General features: G+C 41.2%; 1 protein-coding gene across 2 annotated transcripts; it reads left to right on the top strand.

Annotated features, from left to right (window-relative positions):
- The first annotated feature begins 10,451 nt into the window (after nt 1-10,451).
- Nucleotides 10,452-22,744, top strand: LOC123997989 (phospholemman-like). Of its 2 annotated transcripts, none has more exons than XM_046302765.1 (8): nt 10,452-10,606; nt 17,714-17,761; nt 18,192-18,230; nt 18,435-18,461; nt 18,611-18,685; nt 18,810-18,846; nt 19,016-19,059; nt 21,973-22,744. In XM_046302765.1, the coding sequence occupies exons 2-8, from the start codon at nt 17,728-17,730 to the stop codon at nt 21,990-21,992; spliced, it is 276 nt and encodes a 91-aa protein (XP_046158721.1). In that variant the 5' UTR covers nt 10,452-10,606; nt 17,714-17,727; the 3' UTR covers nt 21,993-22,744. The 2 variants fall into 2 exon arrangements, with proteins under 2 accessions (XP_046158721.1, XP_046158722.1); XM_046302766.1 differs by having other exon boundaries at nt 10,453-10,606; nt 18,195-18,230.
- Nucleotides 22,745-23,720: the final 976 nt, after the last annotated feature.

Raw genomic sequence — 23,720 nt, 5'->3', positions numbered from 1 at the left:
TGTTGAAAAAGTGCTGTCATTTCTGAATGGTTCACCCGATATGGATAAAAATATCCTCAAATTAAATACTCTGCACGTCAACCTCACAGTCATGATATAATTTCAAATCCAAAGTGCTGGGGTACAGAGCCAAAACAAACCAAACATGTGTCACTGTCTCAATACTATTGTAAAGAGATGCTGTGCAAAGAAGAGAGCAGGGTTTTTGTGGAGGGAATGTCTTATGTGTGTGTTGTACCTGTGTGTCAGCTTTACCCTTTGGATAGCCCACCCTGACTGTCTCTTGTGTGAGTCTACGACAACCCTTTCCCTGTGGCCACTGGTTCTGTAGACTATGTAACTGAGGTATGTGGAAGGTACCCAATTGTCATACTTGAGTAAAAGTAAAGATACTTAATATGAAAGGACTCAAGTAAAGTGAGTCACCCAGTAAAATCCTACTTGAGTAAAAGGTATCAAAAGTCAATGTAATCTCAAAAATGTACTTAAGTATCAAAAGTAAAAGTATAAATCATTTCAAATTCCTTTTATAAAGCAAACCAGACGGCACTCATATTTTTATTACATATTTGTTTTACAGATAGCCAGGAGTGCCCTCTTACACTCAGACGTAATTTACAAACAAAGTATTTTTGTTTAGTTGGTCTGCCAGATCAGAGGCAGTACATATGACCAGGAACGTTGTCTTGATAAATGCGTGACTTGGACCATTTTCCTGTACTGTTAAGCATTCAAAATGTAATGAGTACTTTTGAGTGTCGGGGAAAATGTATGGAGTAAAAAGCACATGATTTTCTTTAGGAATGTAGTGAAATAAAAGTATACAGTGTCAAAAATAGACATAAATAGTAAAGTAAAGTACAGATACCAAAGAAAAAACTATGTAGGTAGTACTTTAAAGTATTTTACATCACTGGGTATGCAGGTATGCAGTCTTCCAATCAATTAGTTTGCACTATATGGTCAGTTTTGAACATTGTGGAAAAGTTGTGTTATCATCAGTAATAAATGTCTTAAAACTATTCTGGTTGCATGGAATGCTGTTGTGCTTGAACGTACAACAATGGAACACACATATGTTGGACACAATACACACATAGACATGGACAGCACAGAATGGACTTTATCTCACAGTTTTATCAGTCCTTCATGGTGGTAACCACCTCAGTCTCATGTCAGGTCTTCAATATGTCACTGATGGTCCCTCTAACTAGAATATAGTCACTCACATTATTGTATTATCACTTGTGAAGAACTGGATATGTATTCCTCCGCAGATGCCGCGGGGATATAAATAGTCCCAGATAGCAGCACGTCACCATGCCAATAAAGTGCAGTGGTTCAGTCATGTGTCCCCTCTGAGGAGCCACCATAGAGGTGTGAGCCTTAGGTTCTTGACTCTGTTGTTCAGTTTACTGTGTTAGCCTTTTTAAAGGCTTTGTGTTTTCATTTACTTTCCACACTACTCCAAATGAGAAGCACATAATCAGGCAGGCAGGCAGGAAGACAAAACCTGTTATTGACAAATACATTTAAATTGTATTTGTTTTGACAGACAGAGAGACAGAGAGACAGACTGCCACTGACATCACCAGTAGTGAGTTCTGATCTCTGAGCTATGATAGCTGTCTCTTTGAGTTGGGAATAGATGTGGAATATTCCAAAGCATTATATTGTATTTAAGGCACCTCCCTCTCTGTGAGGTGAGCATGATCTCAATCTGACGGTTGTCATGTTTCTTTTTACTCCAAAACTGGCTTGGGAGGGACACTTATAGATCTTGTGTGATTTTCTATACAGTTGTCATTTATTTATAACAATAGAGCCATATAGACAAGGTGAACTATATATACTAAAGTACATTGACACCCCTTCAAATTTGTGGATTCGGCTATTTCAGCCACAGGTGTATAAAATCTCCATACACAAACATTGGCAGTAGAATGGTCTTATTGAAGAGCTCAGTGACTTTTAGCATGGTACCGTCATAGGATGCCACCTTTCTAAAAAAAGTCCGTTAGTCAAAGTGTTGTTATTGCGAAGTGGAAATGTATAGGATAAACAACGGCTCAGCTTCGAAGTGGTAGGTCCCACAAGCTTACAGAACAGGACGCCGAGTGCTGAAGCATGTAAAAATTGTCTGTCCTTGGTTGCAACACTCATTACCGAGTTCCAAACTGCCTCTCAAAGCAAAGTAAGCACAAGAACTGTTCGCCGGGAGCTTCATGGAATGGGTTTCTGTGGCCGAGCAGCCGCACACAAGCCTAACATTACCATGCGCAATGCCAAGTGTTAGTTGGAGTGGTGTAACGCTCGCCGCCACTGAACTCTGGAGCAGTGTAAACACGTTCTCTGGAGAGAATAATCACGCTTCACCATCTGGAAATCCGACGGACGAATCTCGGCTTGGCAGCTGCCAGGAGCACGCTACCTGCCCCAATGCATGGTGCCAACTGTAAAGTTTGGTGGAGGAGGATTAATGGTCTGGGGCTGTTTTTCATGGTTTGGGCTTGGCCCCTTAGTTCCAGTGAAGGGAAATCGTAACACTACAGCATGCAATGACATTCTAGATCATTCTGTGCTTCCAACTTTGTGGCAACAGTTTGAGGAATGCCCTTTCCTGTTTCACCATGACAATGCCCCTGTGCACAAAGCGAGGTCCTTACAAAAATGGTTTATCGAGATCGATGTGGAAGAACTTGACTGGCCTGCACAGAGCCCTGACCTCAACCCCATCGAACACCTTTGGGATGAATTGGAACGCCGACTGCGAGCCAGGCCTAACCACCCAGCATCAGTGCTCGACCTCACTAATGCTCTTGTTGCTGAATGGAAGCAAGTCCCCACAGCAATGTTCCAACATCTAGTGGAAAGCCTTCCCAGAAGAGTGGAGGCTGTTTTAACAGCAAAGAAGTGCTGCAAGGTATACTGGTAACACGGTAATATTATGATACTTATAATAACAACATTTTAGAATACTGTAGTACATTTCCATATGATACTACTGACTTTTTAAACCCACCGATATAAAAAACCTGCTAGCGCCTGTTATGAAATGTTTGTGAAGTCAGTTTTGCTTCTAAACATTCATGTGCATATCAGCTGGGATGCAGACCCAAACTCTGGTGAGTGTTCTCTTGTTAGATGTGTTACATTGGAGCTGCGCACAAAGCAAGCAATGTTAATATATTGTATAATTTCATCGCCTGTTATAACCTAGGGCACAGACCAGACTGAGTAGACTGTGGAAGTTCACTGTCATGCAGCCTCTGAGCGTCAGAGAGGGGAAATGGAGCACGCCACAGGCATGTCCGCAGCTTTACAGCAAAGAAAACGGCTTGTCTAGCCTAAACTGTTAAGAGAAGATGCCTTTCTAAAATATAATTTAACAAACTAATCCCGGTAAATTTGACTGGCACAGGAAGAAAGGAAAAGGGTCTGCTACTCATGAGATGTGTTTCAAAAGGTAGGGTTCATATTGGCCTAATGGAAGCCTAAACTATAAACAAAATCAATTTATTTCTGGTGCTCCTTAACTGATGTTTGGTGCCTAATGTTTTAAAAGTTGAGAGCAGAGGGCCTACAGTGCATTCGGAAAGTATTCAGACCCCTTGTCACGCTTGTCAAAAGGAGTAGACCATGGCGTAGCATGCATAGAGTTCCACATATTTTAATTAATAGAAACTCACGAAACAAACAAAAAAGCACAAACGAGGAAATGTGAAGCTACTGGTGTGCACACAGGCAACTAACTGTAGACAAGATCCCACAAACACAATAAGGAAATGGCTACCTAAATATGATCCCCAATCAGAGACAATGATAAACTGCATCTGATTAGGAACCATATCAAGCTACCATAGAAATACAATTCACCTAGATGACCCACCCTAGTCACTATCACACCCCAACCAACATAGAGAATAAACAACTTTCTATGGTCAGGGCGTGACACCCCTTCACTTTTTCTACATTTTGTTACATTACAGCCTTAGTCTAAAATGGATTAAATCAATGAAAATCCTCATACATCTACACACAATACCCCATAATGCAAATGTATACAAAATAAAACACAGAAATACCTTATCTGCATAAGCATTCAGACCCTTTGCCATGAGACTCAAAATTTCCGTTGATCATCCTTGAGATTTTTCTACAACTTGATTGGATTCCACCTGTGGTAAATTCAATTGATTGGACATGATTTGGAAAGGCACCTGTCTATATACAGGTCCCACAGTTGACAGTGCAGTCAGGGCAAAAACCAAGCTATTAGGTGGAAGGAATTGTCCGTAGAGCTCAGAGACAGGATTGTGTTGAGGCACAGATTTGGGGAAGGATACTAAAACATTTCTGCAGCATTGAAGGTCCCCAAAAACACAGTGGCCCCATCATTCTTTAATAGAAGAAGTTTGGAACCGCCAGGATTCTTCTTTGAGCTGGCCACCCAGCCAAACTGAGCAATCAGGAGAGAAGGGCCTTGGTCAGGTAGGTGACCAAGAGCCCGATGGTCACTCTAACAGAGCACCAGAGTTCCTCTGTGGAGATGAGAGAACCTTCCAGAAGGACAACCATCTCTGCAGCACTCCACTAATCAGGCCTTTATGGTAGAGAGGCCAGACAGAAGCCACTCCTCAATAAAATACACATGACAGCCTGCTTGGAGTTTGCCAAAAGGCACCTAAAGGACTCTCAGACCATGAGAAACAAGATTGTCTGGTCCGGTGTAACCAAGATTGAACACTTAGGCCTGAATGCCAACCCTAACATCTGGAGGAAACCAGGCACCGCTCATCCCCTGGCCAATACCATCCCAACGGTCAAGCATGTTGGTGTCAGCATCATGCTGTGGGGATGTTTTTCAGCAGCAGGGACTGTGAGACTAGTCAGGATCGAAGAAAAGGTGAATGGAGCAAAATACAGAGAGGTCCTTGATGAAAACCTGCTCCTCAGACTGGGGCGAAGGTTCACCTTCCAACAGGATAATGACCCTAAGCACAAAGTGAAGACAACACAGGAGTGGCTTCAGGACAAGTCTCTGAATGTCCTCGAGTGGCCCAGCCAGAGCCCGGACTTGAACCCGATCGAACATCTCTGGAGAGACCTGAAGATAGCTGTACAGCGAATCTCCCCTTCCAACCTGACAGAGCTTGAGAGGATCTGCAGAGAAGAATGGGACAAACTCCCCAAATACAGGTGTACCAAGCTTGGAGTGTCATACCCAAGAAGACTCGAGAAGGTAATCACTGCCTAAGGTGCTTTAGCAAAGTACTGAGTAAAGAGTCTGAATACTTATATAAATATGATATTTCAGTTATTTGTAATAAATTTGCACACAAAAAAAATACTTGTTTTTGCTATGTCATTATGGGGTGTGTAGATTGATGAGGGAAAAAAAACTATTTAATCAATTTTAGAATATGGCTGTAATGTAACAAAATGTGGGAAAAGTGAAGGTGTGTGAATACTGCGCTGTATGTGTGTTTGTGTGAGAGAGAGTGATGTGTATGTGTGTGTGTTTATGAAAGTGAGGGAGACAGAGTGTGTGAGGAAGGGAGGGAGAGTGTGTGTGTTAACTGAAGAGTAAAGAAGTATTCTATTATACACTAAAAAGTGTGAAGTTAAATTCAATGTTTTGTATTGAGTAGCAGTGTGAATTTCAGTGACAGGTTTTTGGAGAACGTTTAGAAGACGTGAACAAGCGTCCCTGGGGCTGTGCAAAAAGGATGCTATGCCACAGATTTTTTTCCACCGTGGGAAAAAATATATATATATATTTTTTTAACCTTTATTTAACTAGGCAAGTCAGTTCAGAATAAATTATTGTTTACAATGACGGCCTACACCGGCCAAACCCGGACTATATTTGTTTTGAACTGACTTGCCTAGTTAAAGAAAGGTTAAATAACATGAAATAAAAAGATTGTGCGCCGCTCTATGGGACTCTCAATCACAGACAGTTGTGAAACCACCTGGATTCCAACCAGGGTGTCTGTAGTGAAGCCTCTAGCACTGAGATGCAGTGCCTTAGACTTCTGCGCCACTCAGGAGCCTGAGTGGCATCGCGATACTTGGCCTGGTATCGTATCGTTTGTAAAATGTTGATATCGTGACGAGCCTACAGCAAAGGGGTGACCAACTCCAAGTTAATGCCCATGATTTTGGAATGAGATGTTCAACGAGCATACTTTTGGTCATGTAGTGTATCTCTAATCGAGGGAACCTATTAGACTGCATTGTTTCAATACATTCTGGCCAAAGGCTACTCCTGTTAATACTGTGTTGTGTGTTGGCCTTTTGTATTACCCATATAGCATTTTTTAACATCCGTTTATCAAAGAGACTACAAAAATATTTCGATTTTTCTCACTCCTATTTCAGACAATGCTCAAATTTGGGACGGTACATAATGTCTCTCTGTGTCCTTTTAGATTGTCTTCTTAGAATGTCCTCTTAGAATGTCTCAGAATGACATTGAAAGGTTACTGGACTGGAAGGAAACTTCCTGGATTGATGTATCTCACTGTGTCATTCAAATATTTCAAGGACGCCCCAAATCCATTTCTCTCCAGCTCAAACCGTATGCTTCTCTAGCATTCATTCTGCTTATCAGTAGGACATGCACAAAGTCTAATATAACTGACCATAAAGCGAATACACCGAAAGAGATCCAATGAAATAGTGATCAGTATGAGAGCTCAGTAGGTCTTGGTATGGCAACTCAGTACCTCGTCCCACCCAGTGTTTTTAACCCTGAACAGAAGGGCACAGGCCTGTGTTTGGGGCACAACAGTGCACCTGGATACACCACACACATTCTGCACACGGGATCTCATCGTCCTATAGTGTGTTTAAGGTGACAACAAAAGGGAGGGGCTATTCCTCAAGGTAAAAGGAAAGAGTAAAGACTAGGTGTGTGAAGTCAGCAGGACGACCTGAGCTGCCCAGCAGACATCCCCAGACCCCTTGCCAAGACAGATCTCGTTCTCAGGTAAGAAGGGATTTCACTGGCTTTCCCAGGCCCTGTTTTACAACCATCTGTGTTGTTCTGAACACTTACACATCCATAGGGTCGGGTGTTGCTATAGCACCATTAGGTTCTGAAGATTGTATGGATGTAATGGTGATTTTTGTATATATTTAAATAGTCAATGTAAAATCACTTTGTAAAGTCAATATATTCTCAGTTGGTTGAGCTAGGTTGGTGTGTTCCCTGCAAAAGGCAGTTGTCAGGCAGTAAATATATGGATAGGTATCCTTGACCTTGAGGGATGACATGCTGATCAGCATGGTTACCTTCACTACTATTAGTCTGCAACAGGGAAAATGGCATTCTGGGCATATTGGAATATATATTGTACTATATATACTATATATTGGGATATATAGTACAATATGAATGGAAATATTCTGTTTCCCTCTATAAGTTCAAATGTATGTGTTATGTTTCAGTGTATGAATGCTCTGACGTGAACTATACACATCATAGTATTTCGACATAGGACTAATTCCCATCATTGTCAGTTGGAGTTGAGAGATAGAGTCATCTACGACCACATCTTACTGTGTATGAGGGCATTAGAAAAGTAAAAAATCTGATAGGAAAAGTTGGATTACTAGCATTGACCTGGTCTTCAAATGGTGGAATTGTCTATTGTAAAACAAACTCGTTTTTACCAGAATGAAGGAGATGGGTGTCGTATTTCTATATTTCCAAAACATTGCAGTGTAAACCCCAGTGAGTGACCAAGGTCGAGCCAAGGGTGTCCTGAGGCCTGTGGCGTCCGCCCCACATTTCCTCCCTCAGCTGTTTTCTGTCCAAACACCCACAATGCCCTCCTGCTGCGTCCCAGTGTCTGTCTCACACCATAAGGACATTCTGCCCCTTTATCCTCACTGTGTTTGGGAACAAGAATGGGACTGTGCAGGAGGGCAACATAGACACAATGGTTTTAATGATATTAGTTCATTATAGATCATACTAGTATAATCATACAGTATTATCCCTCTTCAGCTAGGAATAACAAGGGTTCATTCAAGATGGTGTTAAATTCTAGGAATGACCCCAATGGTTATTGGTATGTCAAATCAAATCTTATTTATCACATCCGTTGAATACTACTTCCTTACAGTGAAATGCTTAAAAATACCTTAAAAAAGTAACAAATAAAGTAACAAATAATCAAAGCGCAGCAGTACCATTACACTAGTGAGGCTGTATACAGGGTGTACTGGTACAGAGTCAATGTGCAGGGGCACCGGTTAATCAAGGTAATTGAGGTAATATGTACATGTAGGTAGAGTTATTAAAGTGCTACGATATGCATAGATAATAACAGAGAGTAGCAGCAATGTAAAATAGGGGGGTGTTGTGAGTTGTGAGATTGTGAGATGTTATGCTGTTATAATAGATGCCTTTTCTCATTTTGCTCCCAGTCAGGTTGTGTACAGGATGGGCCAATTATCAGTTCTGGTTTTGCTGACAGGTAAATCAGACATTTTCATGATAAAGATGCATGGGGTAATGCAACAGATGAATTCTGCAAAATGAAATAAATATTATGAAAGATTAGTATGGAAGTGGGAACTACAAGTCTGTGATACAACAGACAAGTTCTGCTTTGTCATAGAAGAATGTTACAGGACTGTTTTGTTGCACTTGACATTTTGTGACCTTTTGTGTCCTTCCAAGAAAGGATTGTTGACCTTGACCCTTAACATGATCAAACCTACATATACACTTAGATCTATCCACCAAATGACAAACATTTTAAAAATGTTTCTTCTTTTTCTCTCCTAGTTCTCTGTGCATTCTTCGGGGAAACTGAAGCAAGTAAGACACTTCTGCTTTAGTGTTGTCTCTAGTTGTCTGACGGGTTGGTCAAAACTCGCTCTTTGTTAAGACTCATCTGTTTTTCATGAGGTTCTTGTTTTCAGGTGACTGTGAATGAGAACTAACTATTTTCAGCAGATTTGACCACTGTCACTTAAACCAGAGTCACACACTGTGCAGTCAGTCAGAGCAACATGTGTTTTATTTGCTTGAGGTTCATTTTCTGTTCTCCCTTTCTCTCCTCCCCCCTCTCTCGTCTGCAGATCCATTTGTTTACAGTAAGTAGCTCATTCCTCTACACTCATTCAAAGGGAACTGATAAATCACCACCAACAAACTAAATGAACGTAGTGGTATGTAAGTGGTCATATTCTTAATGGATATGAAAGGACATGAGCACGTCAGAAATATGCTTCTGTCATTGGATGAATCATTGAAATATGCTTCTGTCATTGGATGAATCATTGAAATATGCTTCTGTCATTGGATGAATCATTGCACCTGTGTGATTCTTAGCTGTTGAATGTTGAATTTCCCAGACTATGAGAGACTACGAATTGGAGGCCTGATCATTGCAGGCTTGCTTGTAGTAGGTGGCTTGTTTGTCCTACTTAGTAAGTACACATAGCCCAATTACTAATACGTTCTTACATTATGAATGTGTAACTCAAGAGGATAGACTCACACTTTGTCAGTGTTTGTAGTAACATCTCATTATTCTCTCTTCAGATCCCAAATGCACTAGAAAGAACAAGTAAGAGCCTATTTTATATCCATGTCTTTATAAACCCTTTACTAGGCTTACATAAATGCTTCACAAATAGTTTATACTGCATAAGAAATGTCCTTTCATTTGATTGTTACACTGTACTGTTGTTATGTGTGTGTAATATTTAAATAAAATCTTGTTTCTGTCTCCATTTTTTATTTTCTTTCTCCAACAACAAAAGAAAATCTGAAGATGACACAAGTGAACTCTAAGCATCTCTAAAGGATGGAATCTGATTAACTGGTTGCTGTTGTTCTAATGATGAAGATTCGGGGGTGGGAATGGGGCAGGGCTCTGGCCGTGACAATGTAATGACACCTGAATGGATGTGAGAGCGGATTGAGGGTGGACCACAATGCATCTATTTACTGTTTTGTTTCTTTATTGGCTCAAATATATGAGTTTATTTGCAGGTGTTTTACGGTGGTAGTGAGATGTATGATCGAACAACTGAAATGCATTTCATTTAGCTATAGGCTCTGGGCATTATAGTCAAACAGAGTTGTATTGAGCTAAAACGATTAGCCTTCAATTGTTTGTGCAAATTATTATTAATGAAAAGCCAAATAAATACCATTGTTAGAAGTAAACAACATGTTAAACTGTTTGTGTTCAGAGATGTGCACTGTGCATGCTCTCACGATAGAATAGCAGGTACTGTACACAACTACTTTGAATATATTGATGTGATAATGTTCGATTTGGTACCTTCTATATCACCGTTGTTACACGTTGTTGCTATATTTGTTATAGCAACAACAGGTCATTGAAAGCAACCAATGACAAACAAATGATAAAATCCTCCTCCTCTCCAGCGCATGCAACTTCAATTTAAACTCAGCCTATTTTCAAGCTGAGCAAACCTGTTGAGCGTCAGTGAAAAAGGGTGTTGGCGTCTGTCTGACTCAAGAGTACGTTCGTCTATTGTGTGTCGCTCCATGCCCGACATTTCCTGTTACCCCCCTACACACATCTCCATTTGGGTTTAACGCGTGTCGGAGGTAAGTTTGAATTTTCTAACAATTAGAGTTCGAGTGAATGTTCAGCTGTAGTTTCATCAAAAGTATGAGTATGTTAACCGTTATTAATTCTATTTATTTCAAGAAAATAATAGGCTAATCTTGTTTTAAGTCATTTCTAAAATGTTGCTTAGCGCATCTTTGACCAAGACAAACGTATCACTCTATATGTTCTAGTAGTAGTAGCCGATCCCTAGTAAGACCTTAAAATATATGTAATTCCTTTATAAGGCATATCCTTTTCTCTATAGGCATATTCTTTTCTTTCCTGGCAAGAGTTGCTCAGATTTGGGAAAAAGTTGAGTAGCCTAACTAAAATACTCCAAAGGGTACAATCTTTATTAGGATATTAGTTATGTTTATAGAACAAAGATCGAACCTGCATGTAATGTGCTTTCAGGTTGTAGCCTACAGTATAGGCCTATGCGAGACAGACAGAACGAGCGCATATGAGCCAGAGCCATGTGCAAGTATTATAGTGTTTCTGCGTCACGCAGATGTATTTGTTAACCTGCTTTTATGAATTCAGTTATTTACTCGGGCTGTTCTATAACAGTGTTCTGTATGTTGTTTGTAATATTCAAACAAAACGTCCATAACCTATAGGCCTAAAGCAACATTTTGGCCTTCGGCAACTTTTCTTCTCCTTTCTATTCCGTTTAGCAAGGGTGTCCAGGCAGTCTTCTAAGAGGGAGGACCCAATAAAATCCGCGTGATATTCAGTATTTTATGTGGCGCTCATGGAAAACAACGGAACGTGTGGTCCTTCCTTTATTGTATTCAATACATTTTTCTAGAGCCAGATTGTTCATGTCTGTGGTGCTCATCATCCAGCTGTGGTCCAGCTGTGCTTTGATGGGTTGAGGGGTGGTCAGGGTTAATGATGCGATACTAATGTTACATGTCCTCTCCCATTAGCACTTTTTTTTTACTGGATCAGAATATTCAGTATTTTATCAAATTAATGTCGCAAGATAATATGTTTGTGACTGGTAGGCTAGTTGGTGTGCTGTCCTTCTGTAATGGAAAATGTATCAGTGTACATGCCCCTGTGTGTGGGGAATTACATTTGAATGACCAATTCTGTTCAGCATCTTGGTGGTACCCTTCACACACTATTGTGCCAACCCAAACCATAGGCTACCGTGCTGGCTTGGATATTTTATTTTCACATTGTCCTTTTCAGCATGGCTCCTGCAACTATGGTGATGCGTAACCATGCCAACACAGTACAGCATGGTTCAGTTATGTTCTGCTCACTAGTGTGACATGGGTAGGCTAATAGACATTTTGAAATGGTATGAATGATTGATCAGTAGACAGACATGTCATTATGAAATTGCTGTTCTATTTCAAGTCTGATACAAAAACTACATGTCCCAAGTCTCCTGTAAGCTATGCTTATGGATCTGTGAAAACAGGGGTCTGGGGTTCTGGTACAGTGCAAACAGCTCAGCTGATAAGAAGCCTGATAGAGCTGTTATCCTGGACTGATCTTTATTCACTGTGGTTACTCCAGCACAGTGCTGTTGCTAAGGTGATTGATACTGACAGACGGACTTAAAACTGACATATAAATGTTATCTCACACTCAAAAGCTAAACGTATTCTACGACCTTCAGTGGGTCGCCTTCTGCCGCCTCTAATCATACACAATGTTTGTCTAGACCTCAAATACAGATGAGCAACGTTCAAAAGTGAGGACCCCGGAGAGACTGCCTTATTAAAAATGAGAGATTCAGTGTGATCACAGAGTGTGACGCTTATTTATTCTGTGAGACATGACAAATCACAAGAGATGATAGGTAAGCTATGGTTCTATTTTTCCGCAGTTTAAAGCTCATTTGACTCAGATTCAGATAATTAGGGTTCATCACACATTCACCATAGCAACACCACCACTCTTTACTTCAGATATATGAATAGCTTATTTCAAGGCCTCACTGCCTCAGAAGCACAGCAAAGCAACACCAAGGTCTTTCCCTTGAAGGGAAGGCCGCATGACTTCTTTAAACAGTGGAGCTGCTGTTGCTGCTGTTGTTGACCTTGTGGCTGTGGGTAGGAGGGATGAGTCATGGCTATAGTATGCCATGTCCCCCCTCTCCATTGAGCAGCCGGAGGAACACATTGCCCTGCTTTGCTCCTGCAACTACTTCTTCATCAAACACTAACAACAAGTAGTGGCTTCAATAGCCATCTATGGCTGACTGACAGAAAAACAACACTCTGTATGAGAAAATATCGACTACACTTTACCCAGCTAACTTAAAACGTTCACAGAAATGTCTGGTACTCGTTTCTGTCTGGTTCGGTTTTGGTTGTGAGACAGCTCGGAAGAATGGACCCATAACATTTTTAATCTCAATTCTGACAGCATGAAAGAAATAGGTTAAATATCACATATTCTTTATTCCAGATGTAATATGAATACATACATACACTAATGTATTGCTCTATCACAGTCCCTTACCACATTAGAATGGTTTCCCAGTGTGTGTGTGTTCCTATTATACCTCAAAGGGTGCTGCCTATTCTCAGCGGCATGTTTTGTTCCAAAATTAGCTGCACACTAGATTCCTGTGTCCAGGCACCACATCCTTTATGAGCCAGCCCATGGCCAGATCCCAGATCCTCTCTATGGGGGAGCAAAGAGTGAACCTGTATGAGTATGGAGAGGTGACTGGGTCATAGTGGGAGAAGTACACACACATCTAGACTCACCCACACACACAGGACATGCTCAGCTGTCATTGAAGCTTTGCTCCTCAACCTGACAATCTTTCAGTGGTATTTTTGTAACTAGGCAAGTCAGTTAAGACCAAATTCTTATTTACAATGACGGCCTACCCCAGCCCGGATTATGCTGGGCCAATTGTGATACAGCCTAGAATCAAACCAGGGTCTGTAATGGCACCTTTAGCACTGAGATGCAGTGCCTTAGACCGCTGCACCACTCGGGAGCCCATATTGTGTCATTTGAAAAGACAAACCTTCCTGTTCCGAGGCCTCATGGAACTCTTAGATAAGTCATATGGCAGTGGACCCAACTGGCATTACGTCTCTGCCTCTGTAGTGGGGGAAACTTGATCTCCAGTCCTTGGGTCTCCAATCCTCCTCATGTTGGTAGGCAGAGTGAATAGAGGGAAAAGAGAATAATAGAAGAGACTTCACAAACACAAAGAAAACCAAAAAATCCTAGATTTAATCCATTTCACAAGTACCTTTACAAGTAACTTTACACAAGTAATTTCCCGTAGTGCTAGGACGTCGTGACTGACTGAGATGGCCAGGTGGAATGACAGGAAATTAGGAAAAAAGAAAGGGAGTGAGTGTGAATAAGGGAGTAAGCACAGGTGTAATGAGTGAATGTGGGGGGGACTGGTGTGGGTGTGTACTCATCGTAAGTTTAGACAAGACCCTATTGTGAATGAGCAGGTTAGTGAGTGAAGTGGGATAAAAGGAGGGCAGTGCAAGGCGAAGAGATAGGGGTGAACCGAGACGTACTGTTACCACACAACGGCCGATTCTTTCTTAGCTTCAAGCATTCAGTGGCAGGGAGGCCAGCGTGACCCATGTTAGAACACTCATCCCATTATGACCAGGCCTGGTGTCCAGGGTGAATCTGCCTGGTGGGGAACTGAGGGGATGGCTAAGCACGATCCGCAGCGCTGCCTAGCATTGTCTTGAACAGACAACCAAGAGCCCTAAACTTTGCTACATAAATCTCACAAGGTCGGCCGCCTCCACCCTTTGCTAACATTTACTCTGTAATATGATTCCCAACTTGAAAACGTGGAAAGAAAGAACCCCGGGAGAGTCTACCTCTCTCCCTGTATTGAATCGTAAACCATCCACGACCGATATTTTGGAGGGCTTCCCGCTTCTTGCATTCCCTCTCCCTCACCAACATTGCTGGGGAGATGGAGGGTGCGCTTGGAAAGAATCCAGGGAGGGATTTTCTTCCCTGGTTGCTGCCAAATGCCAAATAGTATGACACTGCTATAAGATAGAGGGAGGATCTTTGTTTTAGCTGTGTGATTTTTTATTTTACTAGGCAAATTCTTATTTTCAATGACGGCCTAGGAACAGTGCCTATTCAGGGGCAGAATGACAGATTTGTACCTTGTCAGCTCAGGGATTCGAACTTGCAACCTTTCGGTTACACGTCCAACGCTCTAACCACTAGGCTACCCTGCCGCCGTGTTATTGTAAAAGCTGTATTGTTGTTGCAGGAGTTGTAGTGTTGTTATAGGATCTGCAGTGTTGTTATACAAGCTGTAGGTTGTAGGTTCCCATAATAACACTATAGGAGCTGTAGTGTTGTTATAGGAGCTGTAGTGTTGTTATGGGAGCTGTAGTGTTGTTATGGGAGCTGTAGTGTTGTTATGGGAGCTGTAGTGTTGTTATAGGATCTGTAGTGTTGTTATGGGAGCTGTAGTGTTGTTATAGAAGCTGTAGTGTTGTTATAGAAGCTGTAGTGTTGTTATATAAGCTGTAGTGTTTTTATAGGATATGTAGTGTTGTTACAGGAGTTGTACTGTTGTTACAGGAGTTGTACTGTTGTTATAGGAGCTGTAGTGTTGTTATAACATCTGTAGTGTAGTTATGGGAGCTGTAGTGTTGTTATAGAAGCTGTAGTGTTGTTGTAGGAGCTGTAGTGTTGTTACAGAAGCTGTAGTGTTGTTGTAGGATATGTAGTGTTGTTATAGGAGCTGCCTTTACAAAACTTTACCATGGTAGTACAATGACAAAATAGTAGTTGTAGTTTTTTAATTATACTACCATGGCAGGAAAATACCAAGTGACCAAAAACAAAGTAATTTATGGTACTCACGTATTGTAACATTTACTACTCGCTATGCAATAGCAAAGTGTAAGCCTATTACACTGTTAAACCCCTTTTAGCTCATAGTGAAAAACCACAACACACATGGTCTAGTAGTGTAGTGTACCCTCTTAAACCCTGGAACCTGGATAGGATATAGTGAGAAGAATAATTGGAGTCTGAATCCTTGAAGATTGTATCTGGTGCTTGTCCAGTATGTGGCTGGTGGAGTACACCACATGACGGAAAATAAATGTAACCTTATCATGAGCAGAAACCAAAGGGGAGCGTGAGACAGTTGTGACATAAGGGATTTAGCTACCAAATCTCCTCGAGACTCCATTCCTGTCCAAATCAGTATCCAGCCCTTCCAGAACCATCATGTTAGGCAGAGTATGATCGAAGAAGGCCAAACCCCTGGAACTCTGCTCAAGCCCCGGCATGTTTGTTGTGTAGTTCCCATTGTCTCTCTTTCCCTCATGGATACTTTAGAAACCTGTTTGTAGGTTGTTGTAAGTGTGTGGTTGCTGATGGGTGAGGTGATTTCCTCTCTTTGTCTTTTATTCATAAGGTGTGATGGAAAATTACTGGGGTCTAGTTACTTTACGTTTTGGCGCTGGAGCCATGCTCAATGATCCAGCATTTTTTCCCTTGTGGATTTTCTACTTCTTTATATAATTTGACAGTTATATGATTATAAAGACATTATAACCCAAAATATATATTGAACAAGTGTCACACTCTGACCATTATTTGCATTGTTTGTTTCTATGTTTTGTTTGGTCAGGGTGTGATATGAGTGGGCATTCTATGTTGCATGTCTAGTTAGTCTGTTTCTATGTGTTTTGGCCTGATATGGCTCTCAATCAGTGGCAGGTGTTTGTCGTTGTCTCTGATTGGGAACCATATTTAGGTAGCCTGTTTTGTATTGTGGTTCGTGGGTTATTGTCTATGTTATGTTGCTTGTTAGCACAGTGTGTTTCTTTAGCAGTCTAGTTAGCAGTCTAGTTAGCAGTCTAGTTAGCAGTCTAGTTAGCAGTCTAGTTAGCAGTCTAGTTAGCAGTCTAGTTAGCAGTCTAGTTAGCAGTCTAGTTAGCAGTCTAGTTAGTGTACTTTGTGTTTTTCCCATCTTTTCATTAAATCATGCATTCACGCTGCGCTTTGGTCTACTCAATACGACGATCGTGACAACAAGGAATAGCTGAAACATAATTAGGTTTGAAGGTTTGGCATGAGATGAAGCAAAGCATTCTGGGCAACATTCAAGATCACATGGGTTACGCTGCTTAGAAGCCATTTTGTACAAATCTAAATCAAATATGGGACTCCAGGGGAAAGCTAAATGTTGTGTCAGGTTTCTGTTGATATTGTAACTGGTGTGTGTCAGGATTTGGCCAGGGTTGTTCCGGTTTTTGGTCACTAGATGCCCCCATTGTGCCTTTTGACCTTTTGTTTTCCCTTGATCCCCATTATTATTTGCACCTGTGCCTCGTTTCCCCTGATTGTATTTAAACCCTTTGTTTTCCCCAGTTCTTTTCTCTGTGTTTGTATGTTAGCACCCAGCCCTAGTACTCTGAGAACTCTTGTTGATCCCGGTGGACGCGCTTGTGGAATTCTGTTTTTTTGTTCTTGTTTGTTTGTTTTTGAGTATCTTTTGAGGCTTTTTGTGCTATACCTTCCACCTTGTGGATTTACCTTTTTTGTCTTGGAGGATTACCTTTGTTCTTGTGGAATTCCTTTTGAGGTTGTGGAGTTACATGTTTTCCTGAAGAACTTCACTTTTTACTTCATTAAATACACCATCTCAAGTACTGCTGTGTCTGCCTCATCTTCTGGGTTCTGCCGACTATTCGTGGCTCAGTTGGTTAAGTGACTGTTTCTCACTCCAGAGACCCGGGTTCGTAACCGGGTCCTGACGGTGTGAGCCAGTTTTGGACACTGTATGAGCTGCCGTTAGCATCCCGGGTTTGAAAAGGTATAATCAAGTCAAATAGGTAGTGGGACAAGGGTAATTTAATTCTAACAAGTGGAGGCTTGATCAGACAATCAAGCGGGTACATTTTTTTCCTTCATTTTGAGCAGCAGAGCTCTTACTTATGTGGGTGTCAAAAGGGCAGGGAGGATGAGTGCCAATTTGCTAGGGTGCACTGCAGTCATAATGCTCAGCTACTTTATCATTTAAAGTCAGCCTAATATTATAATATGATTGTATTATTATGCCATTACTTTGTTTCCCTCAATTGTTTATGTTCTGTCTTCTCCAGGTGAAAGAGAGAAGATGGCAAATATCTCTGCTTTGATTTTATTGACATGTGAGTGGTAGGTCTTAAAGACCAAACATACACACCTATTAATATCACCACTTCCTGCTTAGGTTTTCCCCAAAGCTACCATCTCTGTTCATCTTGTTTTGCCCAGTCTTCACTCACAACTCTGGCTCAGTATTCAGAACAGTAGATACTACTGTATGTTTTGAGTGAGAGAGAGAATATGTTTATGTAATGTTATGAAATACATATGATTATGGATATGAATAGTATACCAATCTAGAACTAAATAGAGGAAGGATAGATTCATTGACCTTTTCCAGTGCTATTCAAGGTCAAAGCCGTTGAGAGACCACTAAAGTTACAAGTGCACTTGTCACAGGGACGGAAAGCTGACTTGTTTGGGACATTGTTGGGATGCCATGTTGTCAATGCATTATGCTGTGTGCTTTTACCATTGTGTCTCTTCTGTTAGCAGTTACGTCCCTTGTGTTCGCAGAGGAGCAGAAAGAAAGTATGTAACTGACAATACAGTTTTATTACTCTAAATCTTTTGACATTCATTAATATGGTCTCCAGATAAATCATTGATTCACAAATTAAAGTAGGCCATTCGCTATTTGCCCATTGAGGTTGGGTGCATTCCAGTTCTTTGTATTATTTTTGAAGGTGTCTAGATGCTGTATAAACTGACCTTTGTCATGTTTTGCCCCTACAGTGGAGGAGGAGGATCCATTTACCTTTGGTGAGCAGAGAGATACATCTTTTAGAACACTCAACAACTCTCAACATTCCTGGCTTACTGTGTATGATTAATGCTTTTTTCCTTTCACTCTCTCTCCCATTATTCTCTCTGCTGCTTTCTCTCTCCCCGTCTCTCTCTCTCTCACTCAGATTATCACAGGCTACGTGTTGGGGGGTTGATCCTGGCAGCAGTTCTGTGTCTGATCGGCATCACCATCCTCTTCAGTAAGACTCAATCACATAAACACATACATACTCACACACAGTGACACAGTCAGAGCATGTATTTACACATGCTCACATTAACATAGGACACAGATTACCTTGTGACCGACCCTTCTTATAACAGGTGGACACTGCAGATGCAAGTTCAACCAAGACAAAAGGTAAATGATCTATCATATAAGTGCATGCTCAGTTCAGTCCAGATCAGGGCACACTCTTTGTGTGAAACTGTACGTTTCAGGTAGGTGTATGTGTGTGTGTTACGTAGCTAGGTGTCGTAATGTATAATGAAATGTAGTGTGAGTTGACATGCTGGTTTTCTCTCTGCAGGAGGAGGTCAGGAAGCAACGCCGCCCAGCCACTCAACGACCAAGGTCTGTTCCCCTGACCTCTCAATCTCCTTACACTGGATGATTCCTAGCCATCTGGATGCATAAGTCTTGGCTAGGAATATAATGAACATATATAACTGACTGGCATGTTTGAGTGATCATTACAAAATATCCTCTTCAAGAAAAAGGATTAGAAATCCGTTAACCTATTCAGCGTCTTACAAAGACACATGGCTGGAACCAAAAATCTCATATTTGGACTCATCAGACCAAAGGACAGATTTCCACCGGTCTAATGTACATTGCTCATGTTTCTTGGCCCAAGCAAGTATCTTATTATTATTGGTGTCCTATAGTAGTGGTTTCTTTGCAGCAATTCAACCATGAAGCCTGATTCACGCAGTCTCCTCTGAACATTTGATGTTGATGTTACTTGAACTCTGTGAAGCATTTATTTGGGCTGGAATTTCTGCGTCTGGTAATTCTAATGAACTTATGGGTCTTCCTTTCCTGTGGCGGTCTTCATGAGAGCCAGTTTCATCATAGCTCTTCATGGTTTTTGCGACTGCACTTGAAGAAGCTTTCAAAGTTCTTGAAATGTGAGAGAGAGATCACCAGATGGTGCTGCATGGTTTTGACAAAATAGTACTGGTTGATCCTTCATCACTTCAGCCACGTCATTGCCATTGTTATCAGTGTTCCACAGATGCCTCAGCCACATTGGTATCCAAAAGTAGAACGTGGGCTAATGACTGTTTCGCTCAGTGATGTAGTCGAGTCACTAAACCTTGAGTCCGAATCGAGTACCCTGTGTAGTGGCAAGAGGAATTTAGTAAATAAATTGTTTTCTTTCTGTGTCACCAAATGTCTGCATATACTGTAGGCTAATTGTAATGTACCAGTGCCACATTCAGTTGCAAAATGTTCTCGAATGTTGCAGATAGAAATTCCATGAATAGAGCCAACGTTATTCCTTATTCAACATGTCAGAGGCATGTTTGTTCTACATAGAAATATGCTATCTGAACATTCCAAAATGTTGCATCCTGCTGAATGCGCCACAAATTGTCCACCAATGCAGGATAGAAAGAAAAAAAACGTAGCGCCGTGATTATGGGTCATATCTTTTGAATGATAAGGGCTAGAATCAAGCCGTTTCTCTGAGGAAAAAGGAGATTTGGCTTCATTGGCTACAGAACCTGGCTATGAAATGCAGTGGTGTCACGACTTCTACCGAAGTCGATGCCTCTCCTTGTTCGGGCGGTGTTCAGCGGTCAACGTCGACGGTCTTCTAGCCATCGCCGATTCATTTTCCATTTGTTTTGTCTCGTTTTCCCACACACCTGGTTCTCATTTCCCTCATTATGTGTTGTGTATTTAACCCTCTGTTTCCCCCATGTCTTTGTGTGGTATTGTTAATTGTAAGTGCTTGTGCACATTTTGTTTGACTGGTGCGGGTCGGGTTACTGTGCCCATACTTTGTATTTCTTATGCCATTGGTTTTACTATTAAACTGCTCCGGCTATTATCAAGTTCTGCTCACCCTGCCACCAGATACGCACCCCTTACAAGTGGGGAAAGTGGGAGGGCTGAGCGAGACTACAAATTCAAAGACAGCCTACTTTTCTATACTCAAGGGAGAGAAAAACATAGCTAGACTGTTGTTTTACTATTACATTCAATGCTGCTATTGTTTTTAATTTTGCAAAGCAGCTTGTGTTTCTTAACAGGCAAAGGGTAGCTAACTAGAAGTGGTGGTGACTGGCTAGCTACGGGGAAGCAAGAGTATCGCCTGAAGGGTTGAGTGCTATCCAGATTTTCATATCGTCAATCTGTCCTTCTTTCATCCTGGGATTTACGGTATTACCGTCTTAGTCAACAAGGGGCCATTAAAATGCAACAACAACAATAAATACACAAGTAATATTAATTTCCATGGAGGCTGATATGCTAATGAGTGCAAGCAAAAATAAACTAAAAGCAAAGACAGGCAATCCAGTTCATGAAGTTATACATATATAGGTAGTAGCTACTGAATGTGCTTTTTGGTGAGTTTGGACATTTACAAGCAAATGTCAACGAGAAATTGTGCAAATGAATTCAGTTTTGACGCTTTCTCTAAAGCACCATGTCTACACGCTGTGTCTGTGTGGAGTCGTTAGGGCCACGACCTGTCTGCCTGCTTGCAGAGGGCAGAGGAGCAGACTGAGGCTGCCCAGAACAGAGAGGAGAACACATGCTAGGAAATCAAGATAGCAGTGACAGCTGTATAGATAACTCATCCAAAGCGCATTGACTTCTCAAACACAGTAGAAAGCACTATATGATGCCCCGTCTCCTTCAGCCAGTTATTTGGCTTACTAGCAAGTTAAACCAAATAAACAGCTGGACTCACCTGCTCCCGCTTTCTCCCATTGTGCTATTTACAAACACACACGTGACTGGCTCATCTGTTCTGGTGAACTACGGTAAGCTTCATAATGTAAAATAATATAACACGTGAAATGAAGAACGCAATCTGCTTCATCTCCTAATGTGTTGCACAAGTTGACTGCAGGTATTTACTTAAAAAGTAGCTACAAATATTACAACTCATTGAAAAACTTGTATAGGCAGAGCCGGAGCGGAGATTGTCTGCCCACACTCATCACTTGCTCCCCTGTAGCTCACCAGCTGATGTAGGCTGGGTGGGGCACATCCTTCCCACTGCTGAACAGAACTGCACTGTGCATCTGTGCTGCTAATATTAATTGTGCTTATCATCAAAAAACTCTTAATCTCTCATAAAACTCTAGCCATGGCTGTCACTGTTTTGCCTCTGATCTGGGGACATGGAGGACATGATCATTATGGCTGCCCAACGGAGAGCTGTATGTCTGTGTTATCTCACATGGCTTGGTAATGAATGCCTTTTAATGATTCCAGATATCAAGTAATCTTTCTTTCTGTCCACAGCTCGGGCCAGTGAGTGCTAGGAACCAAACTCCTACCTGGCAGCAGGTCAAATCGACTTCCTGGTTCTGCATCAATCAAGAGATGGAAATTGATGGGTGGAGTTGGCTTGTTTTTTGTCCAATGGAGGTTGTTTTTTAGAGAGTGGTGCTGTCTTCCCAAGAGGGAGGTGGTACTGTGCCATTGGAGATCAGAGGTGTGCTGCTTTTACATGTGTTGCTGTTCTCCCTTCCGCCCATTACTCCTGTTTCTGCTCCGCCCAATATTCACACTGTAACTCACCACCAGCAAGCACACACAGACAGACAAAGCAGGACACGATTTTTCCCCAAGTTCTTTGTATTTAAACAGATAACCAAAAGATACTGTGTCTGTAAAATAGGTACCGGTAGCCATAAACTATTATAATGTCAATAACTATTCACACACCTTTATCTTGATTATTCCTATATTAACTTTTTAGTTGAATGTAGAAAAGTGCACTGGTCTATGCCGTAGAATCTGTTGTATGATAAATGCAATGTTTTTTTAATAGTACAGAATATAACAATTATTTCAATAAGCTGATGATATAGTTTTGATTGAGAGTGTTTGCCACCAAAACAACTTTAATTTTATTTTAGTTTGTTAGATACCACACAAACAATTACTGTCCCTGAAGAGGGTTTTCTCCCCAATTGGCTTTTAGTGAGTCACGGTCTACATTGAGATGTTTCTTGGCAAATGAGTAGATGGTGTCTATGTTTGTAATTCAAATTAAAAGAGTTACCTTTTATGGCTGTGTCCAATGTTACATTACATTATACAAATAAATGCTGAATCTTTAAATAAAATAAGTCTGATAGGCTCCTCAAATGTCAATACTGCAAATACTTTTCTCTCTTTGATGTAAGGCCCATGTCCTGAGTGGTTCAAATAGACTTCTACATCGCCATCTACTGGATTACATGAGACACTGCAAAAAGACTGGTACAGTGTTTCTCAAATGCATACAAGCATTTCTTTGAAAGATATTTTTCAAAACAGTGTTCACAAGACACTAAAAACCACAGAACAGTAAAATCATTCATCAAAATTAAAATGACTAAAATAATGTAGGAATACCGGCTCTTTCCATGAAATAGACTGACCAGGTGAAGGCTATGAGCCCTTGTTGATGTGACTTGTTAAATCCACCTCAATCAGGGGAGGAGACCGGTTAAATAACCATTTTTAAGCCATGAGAATTGAGACATGGGATTGTGTGTGTGAGCCATTCAGGGGGTGAATGAGCCAGACATAATATGCAAGTGATTTGAACAGGGTAGTAAGTGCCAGGTGCACCGGCTTGTATCAAGGACTGCAACGTTTTTCATGTTTTTCATGCTCAACAGTTTCCCGTGTGTATCAAGAATAATCCACCACCCAAAGGACATCCAGCCAACTTGACACTGGAGTCAACATGGGCCAACATCCTTGTGGAATGCTTTCGACACCTTTTAGAGTCTATGCCCCGGCGAATTGAGGCTGTTCTGAGGGCAAAAGGGAGTGGGAGGTGAAACTCAATAGTAGGAAAGTATTGTTAATGTTTTGTACACTCATTGTAGATACATTTCAACACAGATCCCTTGTATGCGATTGAGAAAAACTAAGATCATCTGGACTGCACATGGAAACAGTCCTTTACTATATGAACCATACGGTCTATGGTATGAACACCAGCTTATGTCAATATTTTAAAAGTGAAAGTGTGTCAAGGTCATAAATCTCCT

The sequence above is a fragment of the Oncorhynchus gorbuscha genome, linkage group LG15 (assembly GCF_021184085.1).
Source record: "Oncorhynchus gorbuscha isolate QuinsamMale2020 ecotype Even-year linkage group LG15, OgorEven_v1.0, whole genome shotgun sequence".
NCBI lineage: Eukaryota > Metazoa > Chordata > Actinopteri > Salmoniformes > Salmonidae > Oncorhynchus > Oncorhynchus gorbuscha.
This window is presented reverse-complemented; position numbering and strand designations above follow the sequence as displayed.

Excerpts from the sequence above, each read along its gene's own strand:
- LOC123997989 (XM_046302765.1), top strand. The coding sequence starts at position 17,728 with ATGGCAAATATCTCTGCTTTGATTTTATTGACAT. Across the intron at positions 18,462-18,610 it reads GGAGGATCCATTTACCTTTG|ATTATCACAGGCTACGTGTT; the intron begins GTGAGCAGAGAG and ends TCTCTCACTCAG. Across the intron at positions 19,060-21,972 it reads CCAGCCACTCAACGACCAAG|CTCGGGCCAGTGAGTGCTAG; the intron begins GTCTGTTCCCCT and ends TTCTGTCCACAG.